Genomic DNA, 17,028 nt, shown 5'->3' on the forward strand with positions numbered 1-17,028 from the left:
AGCACCAGGTACTTTCCCTTTCTGCGCCAGACCTCCAAAGGGCCTCACCTTGTTTGGGACTTTTGGTACCTCTCAGCCCATGTTCCCTCCTACTCAGTCCCTCCCCAGTTCCACCACAGCCCTGTGTGTTAGAAGAGAAAGAAGTTCAATGCTGTGCTAAGATCCACAGAGACCTGCTATGTGTCCTTCTCCTGCCTGTCCAGCAGGCTTACCCACAGACTTTTTGAACAGTTTACATCTACCTATGGCTCCTTTGTTCCAATCATACCAACTTGGACATGATCTGTGAAGATTGGGGCTCCCTCAGAACTTCTTTCTGCTCTGGTTTTGAACCCTTAGGAGCTCAGGGTCAATTTCCTAATTCTCTGTTGCTTCATCAATCTTCTTCATAAGACATAAGTACCTGGAACATACATGCTGCCTCTCATTTTTATGGCCCAAGCCTAGACAAATGCATAATACTAAGAATTAAGTATATTAAGGTGTAGATGGATTTTTCTTTGGGCCGCCAGTTCATAAATAACAACATGGAGATTGATTATTAATTATGAAAGTTTAGCCTCAGCTTAGACTTGCCCCACTAGCTCTTATAACTTAAACTAACCCATTTATATTAATCTATGTTTTGCCTCATGGCTTTTTACCTTTCTTTCATTCTGTATGTCCAACTCCCTCTGCATCTAGATTCCTCCTACTTCCTCTGTCTCTGCCCGGAAGTCCCGCCTATAATTCCCGCCTAGCTATTGGCCATTCAGCTCTTTATTATACCAATGAGAGCAATATATCTTTTACACAGTGTACAAATATCCCACAGCATTCAGGCCCACCTGTAATCACAGCATGTGGGGAGTGGAAGGAGGAGGATCTTAGACTTGAGGCAAGCCTGGGCTACATAGCCAGATCCTGTTTTAAAAAACCCAAATTAAAACCAAACAACAGCCAGAAAAGAATTCTATATATTTTAGCATTGATCCATCTTTTAAAATCTCTACCTATAAAAGTTTTGAATGTTAGGCAAAAAATACCTACAACTATAATTACTCAAAAGGCATAACTTTTATCAGAAGACTAACCTTGATTTTTTTAGGAACATTAAAAATATTTAAGCCTGGCGGTGGTGGCGCATGCCTTTAATCCCAGCACTCAGGAGGCAGAGAAAGGTGGATCTCTGTGAGTTCAAGGCCAGCCTGGGCTACAGAGTGAGTTCCAGGACAGGCTCCAAAGCTACACAGAGAAATCCTGTCTTGAAAACCAAAAATAAATAAATAAATAATAATAATAATAATAAAAAATAATGTGTGTGTGTGTGTGTGTGTGTGTGTGTGTGTGTGTGTGTGTGTGTGTGTGTTGTGCCACAGCTCATGTGTGGAGGTCAGAGGGCATCCTGCGGGAGTCAGTTCTCTCCTCCCACCATGAGGGCCTCAGGGATTAAACCCAGCTGTTGGACTTGATTGCAGTCATTTTTTCTAACTGAGCTATCTCCTTCGCCCACGAAAACATTTACTATAGTATTGATGCCTTTACTATTGCCAAATAATAAACATAGCATTTCTGACATGACTAGGTTTCCCATCCATTGTCTATAATTGGAGAGATTACTGCATGCCAACATACCTGCTCAGTGACCATATTTCTAGGAGAATTGGGGCCACAGGGTGCAGACCAGGGAGGGAAAAAGCAGCTCTATCTGGAAGGAAAAGTCAATAGATGGCCAGGAACCGGTGAGAGGGAGGGTAAGAAGTTCTGATACGGACAAAATCCAAGCTGGAAGCATCCTTGCAAAGAGATCGATGGGCGATGGAGGAAAGCCATATCAACGAGGTGGTGACTGAAATGTGAATTTTTAAAAATACGTACCAATGGTATTGCCTCACCTGACTTATTTTAAATGCTTTTAATGTGTGTACTTTAATTACTACCAGCTTTTATGTTTTGAGACAGGGTCTGAATAGTCCTGGCCATCCTGGAACTCACTATATAGACCAGCCTGGTCTCTAACTCACAGACATCCACCTGCCTCTGCCTCCCAGCTAGGATAAAAGGTATGTACCATCATGCCTGGCTACTAGATAATGCAGTTGGTTTTTAGTAGATAGCAGTTATCAATTTTTGGGTAAATCTGGTTTGTTTGCCCTTCAAACAGAAAAGTGATGCAGCAAGAAGCCATTGGTAAATGTTAAAAGAATGTGCATTTCTTTGCTGGTGTCGGTGGGTTGTATTCTCTGACCCTCAGAACCCTCTTCCCACATTTCCCCTCATGACTGACTGCATTTGCCACAGGACGGCCAGCTAAGGTTAGGAATATAGTCTGTGGCAATGGAACACTTTTCTTCATGTGACAGATTTCTGGCTGACAGCGGCATGAAATTATAACTTCATGCCATTGTCTGAAAAAACAGTCAAACAGACACTCTGGAAAGAGGTTTTATGGGGGCAATACCTCTAGACCATAAGAGCAGCTAAGGACATATGACACTGAGTTAGACACAGCCTCCTTCGGCCCACTCCACAGAAGCCTCTAGAACATTCCAAAGCTGCCAGACTGTCTTGTCCCTTCACTCTCCAGTTTGCTATACTCATTTTTATTAAAAGGGCTGAGAAAGTTCAAACATATGGACTTTAGAATCAGGAAAACCATTACCCTGTCAAGCTGGGGAACTGTTTCAAATTCACTACAAAATAGGTAATGGGGTTCTCTTCAGAACCGGGGTTGATAATGAAAGCCTAGATTTAAAGACACTGCTAAGAGCCTGGGATTCAGTAAATATAATTTGTTCTCTGTGAGACCAGAATACTTTCAAGTGAGTATTTCACTCTGAGATACTGTCATCACATCAGGCTGATCCCAACACTCATTTACTAGAGCATTCAATGTTTCTTACTCAATTTTTGTTGTTGTTTTTGGTACCTCTGGTTGGCCTGGAACTCATTATGTAGACCAGCTGGCTTCAAACTCAGAGATCCACCTGCCTCTACCTCCTGAGTGCTGGGATCGAAGGTGTGCACCACCACGTCTGGTCTGCATTTTGTTAATATCGCAGTTTATAAGTCCTAAGCATGTAGGTTCCATGAAATGTATGCAAGGAAACAATTATATTGAATGAGTATTGTGTGCAACAAAGCCATGACTCACAAGGATGAAACAGCTGCATAAAAGAATTAACACTAAGACATTTAAAAGGAGACTTAATGTAGGAATAAGCTATTTTAATCAAGCAAAAGAAATTTATATTATTTCTAAAAATAAAATTAGACCTTTCCAATCCTTAACATCTGTATTTAATAATATCTTCTCACCAAAATACAGATGCTAAAAGAGCAAATGACAAATGTATCTTGTACAGCATACAGTATGTTCACTGTTTACACTTAACTTTAATTCTACTTGGTCGTTATGTACTCGATGCATACTTAAACACCACTCATAACATTTTCACAATCAAAAAAAATTGTAACCAGTTGTCTTAAAATGGCTCTGCTATAAATTGTATAGAATATACAGAATTACAAAGTCAAGTATTTTATCAAAATATACACCCCTCCCTGAAACTAACACAAGCTATCAACATTTTAAATGAATAATACAATTATAGAAAATATTTGCAAAATTATTTTTTATGTATAAATATTCTGCCATATTTACTTTGGTCTATAATTATCAGCATACAAGTCCACTTAAAAAATATCCACATATAAGGGCTGGGAGACATTAGTACATATAACTTTATATTTGTAGTTAAATCAAAACAACTTAAATACATAACTGATTGCTTTATAATCTTAACTGAGATAGAACAAATTAGTGGATCATAGGATTGCTTGCCATCTAATTATTAATTCAAAAGTGATTTTCATAAGCCCTTTGTGACTACATCCTTAACAAAACACAAGTGAATGGTGTGGGTGTACATATATACAATGGATAAAATAAAGTTGAATTTGTTTGCATTTCCCCATTTTCCTCTAGTATATAATACTGTATGTAGGTGAAAGTAGATGAACAAATGATAAATGCAGATACAATATTGGAGTTGCTTAACAACTACAGTATAAAAAGGTCACCTTGAATCATGTCCTTTTTCCTGGGTGTTTAAATGTTTTCTTGCCTACCCCAAACCACACTAAATCTTCTTCATGGACACACCACAACATTTGTTGGAAGAAATTGGAGTCCTCTGAGCTACTTCTTCATAATGACAACCTTCCAGCCATAATGACAACCTTCCAGCATTTCCATCTACCAAATCCAGGGAACAGGAGTGGCTGCTGGCCACTCTCGAACCGTTCTGAAGTCTGCTCACACTGGTGATTGAAGGAAGGTAGGAATGTGCTCTCCCTCTCTCCCTCCCTCCCTCCGATTCTGGCAGTTTTAACAGTAAGAATCATGAGTTCCAGCTTACCAAGATACTAGTCCACATGAAAGAACATCCTGAAGGGCAAATGGACTTTTGAGGGCAATGTCTGTCGACAGTTTGCATCAATATAAAAAGCGATTTAGAAACGTAAGTGAGGCTTTGACATCTAGGGAACTAGATGTCTGCAAACATGAGGACAGCATCTGGCTTTGTGGATGCTTCTGAGTCCTGTTAGTAAGGAGCAGAACCCTGTCCCTGCACCTCCTATCTCCCCATCCCTCAAAAATAATGCTGCTATTTGAGGCAAGGAAGGTCATAACTTCCCCTTGTGCTCATGTCACCAGTGGGGGAGGGGCTTCTGTTGTCCTTTTAGCTAGTATGTACCTGTGGGCTGCATCATCTCCAAGAAGGTGTACAATTGAGGCATTAGACTTTCTGCTGTTTCCAAGTGCCTGAAACTTCATTAGCACAGAGGTATGTCTTGTACTCAACCTCTTGCATACTCCTTCAGTAGAATGGGAGACATCAAGATTATATGACCCCTTAAGTCTGTGTGGAATAGCCCCCAACATCCATGGCCTTGGGATGACTGGAAGACTGCAGGGAGTTCAGAAGAATTTGACCATTCTTCATTCTCTGAGGTGTGGCCACTGCAAAGGATTATACAGCATAGGTAATCTCAGGTAATTGTGGGAAGGCTTTCCCCATAGATAAGGCATGACTTATGTTTTGTGTGACTTGAGTAGACCAGTTTTAATAACAGCTCAGCCATACTTTAAGAGAATAGCACAGCATTCCATCGAGAAGCACACACATGCTCATAAGTCAGATTCCAAATGCTCTACTGATTTCGACACCAGTCCTCATTATTTGCAGGTCTATTGCTCATTATGGTTCTCTACAAGGGTCACAGACAGTTAAAAGTTATAGTGATTCATATATGTATTTTACAAGGTTTATGTTGCAGAAAAGTAGTTCTAGATGATGTATGAATGTCCTACTTTAGGCTACCCATTACATATTTTCAGTTATATTGTTAAGTATTTTGTAAATACCCATTAATTTAAACAAAGATTAATAGTGCGGAAACTGGATGGGAATAAATACTGTCATAGCTCAGTTAGCATTTAACACACTCATCTCAGAGATGCCGTTTTCATGATTCTGACCCTTGTTTTCTCCAGTGACTAACAACAGTTCAGCAGTCCTCATTAGCGCACATGGGAAAGTTTTAAATTAGGCCAAAATTCAGCTGCTTTTTTTCACTGTTCAAAATACCACAGCTCAGAACTTGATTAGCCTTCACAAACACTTGGGTCCTTAGAGAACTCAGCTATTTTGTTTTTTATGCACTCTGTGTGAAGTGAATGATAAAACCCAAACCCAAAGTAGGTGCTAGGATCCTTTTTTTTTTTTTTTTTGAGTTTACACACATGAGAATTAACCCCCCCCCCACTCCTTTGTGACTATTAAGTGAACAAAACTAAACTTAAAAAAACTGAAAAACAATCTCACAAACAACTTTTTGAGGCCTTTCCTAACTGCTGTCGTCACTCAACATTTTCAGCAAAGGTTTGTATATCATCCTTTTGGTCACTGTCTTCCGAATCAGTGCCCAGTTGACTCTCCAAGAGATCTGAGTTTTCATGGCACATGTCACCTATTTTTTCCTGCTTACTTAAGATCTTGAATAAATGTTTCTTCTGGTGCATTCTGAGGGCAGCAGCTGTTTTGCATATTTTGGGGCATTGGAAACAAGCAAAGCCTTTCCCGTCATGCTCCCGAACATGCCTCCGCTCATGATTCCTTTTTGTGGAAAGATACAAAAAACCCTGAAAGCAGAACTGACAGTGGTAACGTTTTTCCCCAGTGTGGATTCTCTCATGGATTTTGAGAGTCTCGTTCAACGTGAACGCCTTGTTGCAATACTGACAGATGAACTCCTTCACGCCCAGGTGGATGCGCTCATGTTTCTGTAAGTTTCCTTGCACTGAGAAGCACCGCCCACAGGTCTTACACTGGTATGGCTTCTCTCCAGTGTGGCATCTCATGTGCATCTTGAGAGTGGAGGGGCTCTGGAACTGCTTTGCACAGAGCTCGCAGATGTAAGGCTTCACCGTGAGATGTTGGTGGGGCTTGCCTTCCGCTTCCGCCCCTGCTGCTTTGTCGCCATCACAGAGCTCACACTGTAGCTTGGGCATCTCTTTATTTTCTTCTTCTTCCAAAGCCTTATCCGGAGGTGGCTTTGCCTCTGCACGATCCAGTTCAGCTGGGTATCTGCACCTCCTGCTGGGGCTTCTGCTCCTGTGCTCCTTCCTCCACTTGACTCTTCTCATTTTTCTCAACTGTTTGGATTTCTTCTTGGGCTTGTAGTTGTAGTACGGGCGCCACGGCTTATCAGTGGAATCCTGGTCACTTGCTTCATCAAACGCTTCACTCATCTCTACGTAGTCAGTCTGGCAAAGCCCAAGGCTGTCCCCATGGGTTTCTGGGTCACTCTCCTGAGGCAACGTCTCCTCCTGCATTTGATACTTGGGTTTTCTCCCTCTTCTGTAGAACAGCTTTGACCCAAGGATGTGCCTTTTCACAATGGCTTCATTCCCAATTTTCACTGTTATTTGACAAAGGGGTGCAACGTTGCTGTTTGTGGAGGTGCCGGGCAGAGCAGGTTTGGCAATGTAAGTTTCGGTTTTACTGGTTCCTTCGACGACATCAGTGGTTTTGCCCAAAGACCCGCCATGATCGGCAATGTATTTCGCCTCCTCTGTTATTTCTCCCTTGTTACATGGAATAGCTTTCTTTTTCTCCTTAACGCTTTTGGGTCTGCTTGCAAGTTTGCTGGCTTTCTCCACCTCAGGCCTGCTATCCCCTTTCAGGGACGGACTGATGACTGGTTGTGACGGGGCTTCGTGGTTGCTGGTCAGGGCAGCAACCGTGTTGCTGTGCTTGATCACTGATGAAAACTGGCTGCTGTGCACAATGACAGAGGGCACCGAGCCACCATAGCTGATCACAGAGGCTGAGTGCTCACTGCCCTTCCCCGCAGATGAAACATGGGTGGGCTCTGCCTGGAGGCTGGCACTGACAGAGTTTCCAGTGGAAGAAACTGACACCCCAGTTGCATCAAAGTGCTCGACAAGGCCAGTTTTCAGTGCCTCCTTTTTCCACTTGAAGCCTTCCGTATTTTTCACTTTGGCAGGAGTGGGTGTGCCCTCATGTGAAGGTGTTTCCACTGGGATGGCGGGGCTTCTGGTCAAGGTGTTTCTGCCGTCTTGCAAGTTCAGTGTGGGCATGTCAGAGCTTTGCAGATTCAGAACAACAAATGTATCCGGCGCAGACTCACTCCTTTGGCTGTTTTCTCGAGAACTTGCGTAGGAAGAATTCCGGAAGCTCTTATAAGGTGCCCTCTTGCATCTCATAGGCAAGAGCCTGTAAAGTTTGTATGGATAGACAGGAGGCTTCAAGCCTCCGTTTGCAGTTTTTTTGTTGATGGAGAGTCTGTGATCTATGGCATGAAAAGACTTCTGATGGTTTTTTAGTATGTAGTAGGTCATAAAAGTTTCGAGACAAAATATGCACTGGTACCGCCTCTCTCCAGTATGCCAGATTTCATGCCGTGTCCTGTACTCGGCCAGTGCGAAGACCTTGTTGCAGTAATGGCAAGGGTATGTTCTTCTCCATGAGTGCACATTTGCATGCCTTCGGAGGCTGGATAAAGTCACATAACTACGTTTGCACACAGTGCAACTGTAGAGCATCTGCCCATTCACAAATTTCACCATGTGGTCCGTGTCTGGCAAGGCACTCCCAGTGCTGGGAAGTTCACCCATCCTGTTTTCTGGTACTAAGGATTCTGGACTTGTGAATGCACTTCCATTTTGTCCAATAGTGGGATAGTTTTCTAAAAACGGTTGGGTTTCTCCTGGGATGGGCATGTGGCTAGACCTCATACAGATCTGTTCATGCCGACCCAACCTGTTGAGGGTGGTGAACTGCTTGTTGCAGTACTTGCATACCAAAGGCTCCTGGGCTGCCTTGTGGAGCTGCATGTGGGCACTGAGCAGTGTGCTGCTGTCAAAGGATTTGGAACAGCAACTGCAATTATAAACAAGGGGCGGGGCCTCTGCTGCTGTTGGACCCGGAAGATCAGGGGGTTGCTTTTCCTCTTCCCTGGGAAAATGGACCTCTCCTTCATTGCTGGGAGGTGTTGAGTGTGGCAGAATTGGAGCTGGCTGTGGACTTCTCTCGTCATTAACTTCTGGGTTGGTTACTGGAAGCCGTGGCGCATTTTCTGTAGTTGAGTCAGAATCCTGGGCTGGGGTCTTTGGCTTTCGGCATGGCTTTGCTTTTGTGGCAAGCGCTTCGTCATTTTCTTTTCCTGTTTTACCAGATAAACTGCTGTCGTGTTCCCGTACAGGCTGACTCCTGTAAGCCTCAGTGATGGAAGAAACGGCATACGAATGTTCAGCAAGCGTGCGGACAGGCTCTGCCTCGTGGCAGATGCTGGTCCTCTCCTGGCAGAGGCTGGCTGTTCTCATGGAATCAGACACCTTTTTGAAGCTTGCCCTCAAGTCCAGTGGAGAAAACATGTTATTACTATTTTCTGTTTCAATGATGGAAAATGCATTTGTGATCCTTGGCCCATTGGTAACAGCTGGTTCTTCATGCCTTTTTTCATTTTTTTCTTCTTTAACCACACCCTTTTCAGTAATGCAGACTACATAGGGACCTGGGGAATTTGAGAAGTTGCGGTCACTAAGGTCTTCCAAGAATGATATTCCCAGCTTTTTCCCCGCAGCTGCAAGATCAGTGACAGTTTCCTGTCTCTTGACCACAACAGTGGAGCTGTAGATATAATTAAGTATTTCTGTAAACACTTCGGCTTTCAGATCATCCAGCTCCAGGACGTGGCTGGAAATACAGATCGTATGGCTCCAAAATATATTTTTGAAATAAAGGCTTGAGGCAGCCAAGACATTGCTGTGGGCTTTAAACTTGGTGTCTTCCACAATGATGGTGACATCACATAAAATGCCCCGGATGCGCTGCTCGTTTAAGATGGAGAGCACTGTGTCACTGTGAAAGTCGTCCTTGAGGTCCCTGGAGAGGGACATGACTGTCATCTGAAACAAGAAACAAACGGTCAGGGGCCTTCCATCAGTGACTTGTTCATTTCTAGGCTGTTTGATACTTCTGGGGAAAACTGTTTTTCACATGAAAACTCAGACTTTTACCTCATCCTGTTGCTCTTCCTAAGACTTGGAGGTCAACATTAGAAGCCCAACCTTCTCGCCCCAGACTGTTTCTCATGCCATTGCTAGTAGCTGTAGTTGGAAATCCTCCCAGGACTCCTTCCCCTGCCTGCTGCGAAGTCTTGGCTATGTGTGTGTGTGTCCAAATATGGGGAGGGCAAGTTTCTGTATGTCCAAGCAGAAAGGGTCTCTCCCCACTCGGCTACTTCTCTGAGACTCTAGAGCCGAGTGGCATCATGGTCTTTTAGAAGCATCCTCTGTTCATCTGACTTTCCCCTTAAGACACGGTCCTATTGTTATCTAGACTCAGAGATCCACCTGCCTCTGCCTTCTTTGAAATCCCCTCCCCCACAAAGGATCTGGGGATTAAAGCTAGGCTATCACACACACATGCTAGGTGAGTCACATCCCAAGTCCTGCTGACTAGATATGTAGGCCAGGCTGGAACTGAATTCACAGAGATAGGCCTGCCTCTGCTTCCTAAGTATTGGGAGTAAGGGCGTGCATGTAACAACACACCTAGCTACATTTGATGGGGGTGCAGAAGTGGGGGGTGCGGAGTGGGGGTGGTGTGGTGTGCATATGTTGCTGAGGACTGAATCCCTGGCCTCTATATGTGGTCAATGGTTTTACCATTGAGCCATACCCCCAGCCTCTTTTATATGTTTTCAAAGATAACCTTAACAATCTGATCCAAACATAATTCATAAAGCAGAAATAATCTAACTTATTTTTAAGTTTCCCATAAGTGAGTGGTACATTTATGAGAGGTATCTGCTCAGAGAAACAGCAAGAATGGAAGGAGCCATATCTAACCCATTCCTCGGATGGTCTGAGCACCAGGGACACCTGGCTCCTCTCCACACGACCTGCTGAGAACCAGACCACTTTGATTTCTCCTTCATTATAATCAGACAAGACCAGAGGTTTTAAATGAAGACAAACAGAGATGACAAGACCCTAAACCAGGAAAGTACGTTTCTAAGTCTTTGCTAATGGGTCTCATCACAGCTTCCTACAGCAGAATGAATGAAAGGTACAATGGCTCCCAGATGGTCTAAGGATGCTGTGCATGCAGCCTGCAGCCTGCAGCCTGAAGAACCCACTCTCTTTAGTTAGACTTGCTGGTGCTGTGAAAAACGTCCCAGCGGTTCAGAGGTTTTAGTTGATCTTGGAAGAGTGTGACCGAACAGGGCAGCTGTGGTGGGAGGAGGAGGGAGGGGAAGAGGTAGAGGGAGGAGACAAAGGAGCCCTGGTTAGCTGACCCCCTTTTACTCTAGTCAAGCCCCCAGCCTGGTGCTGCCCACATTCAGGTGGGTCTTTCCCTCTTAACCTTTCTGCTACAACCGGGGCCATGCTTTACAAATCTCCTACATCCTTCTCAACCCAATCAAGCTGACAATTAAGACAGACCACACATTCTTACACCACTGTGTGTGTGTGTGGGGGGGGGGTGAATAATCTTGTCATTCTCTGTATGTTGTACTGTGAACCTGGGATGACCAGGGCCTACTGACACCCTCGTGACCACAGCAGCAGCCTTTACGCTTGTCCACAGTAACAAATACACAGCACACAGGGACCTAAGCCACACATGAGATGAAGACCCTGACTTCACATGATACAATCTGTTCTGTTCCAGTACCTTCCCCTTTAAAACAAATGCAGACAGTAACTCAGGTCTCACTCTCGGCAATTCCTCCTTGCATCTAAATGTGAAACAATACCCTGTTCTGGTCTCCAAGACAGACTCACCATGCAACCCCTAGCTCCCCTCCCTATGCCATCAGTATATACAGTCTCCAGAAAGCATACAACTCGGTAATATTTCTCTAGCTGCCAGTGGCAATGTCTTGCCAGTCCTGGAGTCTATATAGCATTTAGCTCATGACATCTATTCAGTGGGACCAGATGTCCACACAAAAACTCCTCTTAACTTTTTTGTAAAGGGTCTGTTGTAAGCTGCGCCCCATTGTGCTATTTAGCTCCTTTACACAAGCATCATTTGATAAATTCTTGTATCACTTTTGGTCCCAGGGAAAGGGCATCTTCCTATGAATCCTTCAGTTCTGACAAAGAAACGACATATGCGCTCACCAGCTTTAGTTCTGGAAACGAGGAAGCGCAGGCCTTCGGTCACTTATGCAGCCGCTCCTAGCTGGGGTTTCTGGTGTGACCATTGTTTCGGTTTCTTTATCTAACTTTAGTTCTACTTTGCTTTGCCTTGTCTCTAACTTAATCTTTCTGGAATTGTGCGTGGGTGATTGTTTCTACCAGTAAAAATGGACAGCAGAAATACATCCTATAGATCTACTTTCTCCACAGGTTCATAATCTTATCCTGTTTAATTTCTCTGCACACGCACACGCACGCGCACGCATGCACACACACAGACACACACAGACACAGACACACACACACACACAGACACACACACACACACACACACACGAAAAATGACATGTCTTTCCTTGAAAAGCAGGAAGGATTGGGCAGGACTGCAGTTGCCAGCAGCTTGGCAAGGCCTGGTGCCATGTAGCCATGTCCCCCACATACACACACTGCTGCCTGAGCATTCATGGCCAAGCAGCTTTTCTTAGTAACCGTGGTTAGGGCACTAAGAACAAGAAGTGTGACGACTATCTTCAACTTGACAGAATCCACAATCACCTGGGAGGCCAGCCTCTGGACATGTCTGTGGGAGGTTGTCTCAATTCCACTGAGAGTGGGAGACCTGCCCACTGTGGGTGGCACCACTCTTTTGTTGGGAGCTTGGATTGTGCAAGTGGAGAAATGCGTCTAAAGGTAGCATCGGGGATGCAATGTGACAGCTGCCTCAAGGGCCCTCGCCTTTCCATCTCCTCCATGACGGAGAGGCTCCTTGAACTACAAGTTGGAATAACTCCCTTGCAATTTGAAATTGTTTTAATTAAAAAAATCATTATTCTGTGCGTGCGATGTGGAGGGTGATACATGTGTCATGGTATACATGCGGCGGTCAAAGGACAGCTTCGTGGATTCCGCTCTCTCCTAGCATTACACACGCTGCAGAGACTGAGCTCAGGTCAGTAGGCTTGTAGGGCAAGTGCCTTTGTCCGATGAGCCATCTCACCAGCCCTTCAGTGGCTTTGTCACAGCAGCAGCAGAAGAAACAGGAAGTAGATGAACGGGGACGTAGCACTGAAGGGGAGGAGGCCGTTCTCGCCAACATCGGTGTTCTCTGACATTAGAGATGTAAGCCCTCACAACAAACCCTCCACGTTTCTTCACAGAGAGTAACTTAAACCAGAATTCAGAGGAGCCTTTGCAGATGGAAGGCTCACAACAGATTTTGGAACAAACAGTGTAAGTCAGAAAGATGAGGTTCAATTTACATGTAATTTTTAAAACTGTTTTCTTAAAAAAGTTTCACGTGAGCCAGGCGGTGGTGGCACATGCCTTTAATCCCAGCACTGGGAGGCAGAGCCAGGCGGATCTCTGTGAGTTCGAGACCAGCCTGGGCTACCAAGTGAGTTCCAGGAAAAGGCGCAAAGCTACACAGAGAAACCCTGTCTCGAAAAACCAAAAAAAAAAAAAAGTTTCATGCAACAAGTTCACTATTCTTGGAAGTGCTACTGAGAGAAAAATAGAGAAACATGAAAAGGCTAAAAAGGGGGGCTGGTTCAACAGTTAAGAGCACTGGCTGCTTTTCCAGAGAACCCATGTTCGATTCCCAGCACCCACATGGTGGCTCACAATTATCTGAAACTCCAGTTCTGGGGAATCTGATGCCTTCTTCTGGCCTCTGTGGGCACTAGACACATATGTGGTGCCCAGGCATACATGCAGGCAAAGCATTCATACATGTAAAATAAAAAAATATCTTAAAGGACTAATAAAAATGTTCTAGATAAACTGGGCAGTGGTGGTGCACGCCTTTAATCCCAGCACTTGGGAGGCAGACGCAGGTGGATCTCTGTGAGTTCGAGGCCAGCCTGGTCTACAGAGTGAGTTCCAGAACAGCCAAGGCTACACAGAGAAACCCTGTCCATCCCTCCCCCAAAAAAGCCAAAAAGCTAGATATAACAAATAAGTAAATGACTAATAAAATTATTCTGCTATATTTGTTTTCAAAATTAACTACCTTGTGTGTTAATGTGTGTGTGCAGATGCATACATTGGGGGTGTACATGGTATGCATGTGCATGACCATGTGGAGGTCAAAGGTCAATCTCAGGTGTTGTTCCTAAGGAGCCATCCACCTTGATTTTTTTTTTTTGGTTTTTTCGAGACAGGGTTTCTCTGTGTAGCTTTGCGCCTTTCCTGGGACTCACTTGGTAGCCCAGGCTGGCCTCGAACTCACAGAGATCCGCATGGCTCTGCCTCCCGAGTGCTGGGATTAAAGGCGTGCGCCACCACCGCCCGGCCCCCACCTTGATTTTTGAGACAAGGTATCTCACTGGGACTCAGGGCTCATTGTTTTAGGCTAGGCAAGTCCCAGGGATATTATCTGACTCTGTATCCTCAGTGCCGGGATTGCAAGCATGCCCAACTTTCTTATAAGGGTAATGGGCAGCAAACTTGGGTCTTCATGTTTGTGGAGCACACTCTACTGACTGAGCTACAGCCACGGCTCCAGAATGACCTACCTCATAAAAAAGAAAATAAGTCTCAGCTCATGGTAAATATTCAACAGTCGGGGGCAGCAGTCCCTTCTCCATCGCAGCCTCTCACCCCCACATCCAGAGGTCCAGTCAGCACACCTTCCTTTTTATGGACCACGTTTCTCATAGCGTTGCAAGACCTACTTCCTGTGGGCTTCATGCTTTCTCTTCGAGGTCTGTGTCTCCAGCCTGGAGCTCTCCTACTTGGCAGTCTTTAGACACACCCATCTCAAGTAATCCCTCACCTGGGCAGCCTCCCTCTTGTAGGATTTCTAGTTGTGTGTTCATGCCCACATCGGAGCTGGGAAGATGTTTGTTCACATGCATCTTTCCTGATGAGCCCCACAGTGCAGGAACGATGTTGCCCATCTTTGTACTCTCTGTCCCTGTACAGCACATGCAAGCTGCCTATGTTGATGATGAGCAGAGAGCAATTTAAGCAAATGTCTGTATTTACATATGTGCAAACAGAACTTCCAAAGTGAGCTCAACTCTACTTAGCCAGAGCAAAAGAAAGAGGAAAATAAAAATTAGTTCTTGCCAATTTTATTCCTGCATCCTTTAGCTTGGCAGTTTTTAAGCATGTTTCAAGGGCCTCTAGGTTTCCTAAGACATTTTCTTGATTTGTGAGGTCAAAACTCCATTTGTAGTGACATAGAGATATTATTTGTGTTTTTCAGTATATTGAAAAGTATAGACCAGCAATGGCAATGACAGGTGCCGGCCCTCAGCAGACACCATGCACAGGTAATCAATGGAAGGACTGAAAATGAATCATTTGATTAACTTTTAACCTTGAGGCGCGCGTGTGTGTGTGTGTGTGTGTGTGTGTGTGTGTGTGTGTGGATTCTGTGTGCTAAAACAAAGCGGTACATGTAAAATATTTAAAAGTGCATATTGAAGCATAACTGCCTCCAAGAAAAGCACCTGGATAGTGTTTTGAGTTGTGGGCTTAACCAGACTAACCTTTTGTCCTGGAATACCGTTTTGAGAGAATCACTGATAGACAGACTGCAGCTATTACAGTTTTGAAAACAGACTAAGATTCATTTCATGGGCATAGGTATTTTGCTATCAATAATAAGATTTTGTTTTCATGTGAAATTTAAATTTTGGAAGCCACATTTCACAATACAGAGTGATTCTTCTCATGAGGCTGATAGTGATGTGAATGAGTATGTTTTTTGGATATTATTTCGCAAATCTGGAAGGTTGACCTAACTCAAGGGACCAGGATTTTCTAATGACCAATGCATTAAAAAAAATAATGCCCAGGCTGGCCTCGAACTCACAGAGATCCGCATGGCTCTGCCTCCCGAGTGCTGGGATTAAAAGGTACAAAAGAGACTAGTAGACTTACAAAGTAATAAAGTATGCAAGATTCAAAGTCCTTGTTGCAACTAACTTTTAAGGAACATCATGTCAAATTTTGGTATAATATCAAAGACTGTCCACAGCTAACTAGAAAGGCTATTAAGAGAAACCCTCTTTCCAACCACTTGTTTGTGCAAAGTTGAATTTCTTTATATACTTCAACTAATGGATATGCTGTGTTACAACAGGATACAGGAACAGAAGTGAAAATCAAGTTGTCTTTCTACTAAGCCAAATTGAAGATATTTGACAAAATGTCTTACTGGTTTATTTATTTCACACAATCATCATTTTAAGTGAAATGCTACTTTATTGTTTAATTAGGTTGACCAAAGTCATTTTGCATGAGTTTTTAAATACTCATTTGAATTTTTGAATATGGTAAATAGTGACAGACCTCAGATGAACAAAACCTCTTTGAACCTTCAATGATAAGTCCAGGGGCTGAAGAGATGGCTCAGTGGTTAAGAGCACTTGCTTTTCCACAGGACCTCGCTTCATGGTAGCTCACAACCATCTGTAACTCCAGGTCTAGGGGATCTGACACCTTCTTCTGGCCTCTGTGAGCACCAGGCATGCAAGTGGTACACAGTCATACATGCAGGCAAAACACTCATATGCATAAAATAAAATAAGTATATCCTAAGACAAAAACTTTGAAATTACTGTGCTAATCTGTAAGGCAACATTCATAATACTTTGAAATAATTTTTGCCTCTAGGAAATTAATTTTATTTTACTCAATAAAAAGAAAATCATATGTATGCCTAAAAGAATTCAACATAAAGTGACTCAAAGTAAGACACAAAGCGGAAATCCCAGGGAGACAGGTAGGGAAACTGAGGGGTGAGGGATGGAGCCATGCCCACAGAGGCACACTGTTTCCCACCTTGAGGTGAGTGAAGAGGTGTTTCCAAATTCTCTTTGGATTTGAGTATGGCTAAGCAGGTGGGTGGACCCCGGGACCGGGTGGACCCTGAGGCCGGGTGGACCCCGGGGCTGGGTGGACCCTAGGGCCGGCTGGACCACGGGGCCACCCCTGACCAGTCTCAGGGAAAGCTGCTCTTTGATTGGCACGGCTGCCATCTTGTTCTGTTTGTACAATTTACTACTGCTTACATCTTGTTTTCTAAGTCTCAAGAACTACTTTGGTCACAACAATCTTCTGTTCAAATGATTCTGTCCACTCATTTATTTAAAAATCAGGCCCCACATCATCCTATCCAGGATGCTGTTTTTAGGCCTTTGTTCCCTGACTGAATTTGAAAACAAGAAAATAATTCTTGGAAATGATGCAACCATTACTTCCCAGTATCTCCAGCTTAATTAATTAAAGCTTCTTTCCCTATAACCAGTTAAGACAATTCTATCAAAATATACAGAGGGAAAAACACTTAGAATTAC

General features: G+C 43.9%; 1 protein-coding gene across 1 annotated transcript in view; it reads right to left on the reverse strand.

The window, feature by feature from the left end:
- Positions 1-3,190: 3,190 nt before the first annotated feature.
- Zbtb38 (zinc finger and BTB domain containing 38) overlaps positions 3,191-17,028 on the reverse strand; it is a 73,134-nt gene continuing 59,296 nt past the window's right edge. The window contains exon 6 of the mRNA XM_052717524.1: positions 3,191-9,478. Within this exon, the coding sequence (XP_052573484.1) occupies positions 5,906-9,478 (3,573 nt within the window). The 3' untranslated portion in view covers positions 3,191-5,905. The remainder of the gene's footprint in view (positions 9,479-17,028) is intronic.

The sequence above is a fragment of the Peromyscus californicus genome, unplaced genomic scaffold (genome assembly GCF_007827085.1).
Source record: "Peromyscus californicus insignis strain IS unplaced genomic scaffold, ASM782708v3 Scaffold_11__1_contigs__length_118956290, whole genome shotgun sequence".
Taxonomy (NCBI): Eukaryota; Metazoa; Chordata; class Mammalia; order Rodentia; family Cricetidae; genus Peromyscus; species Peromyscus californicus.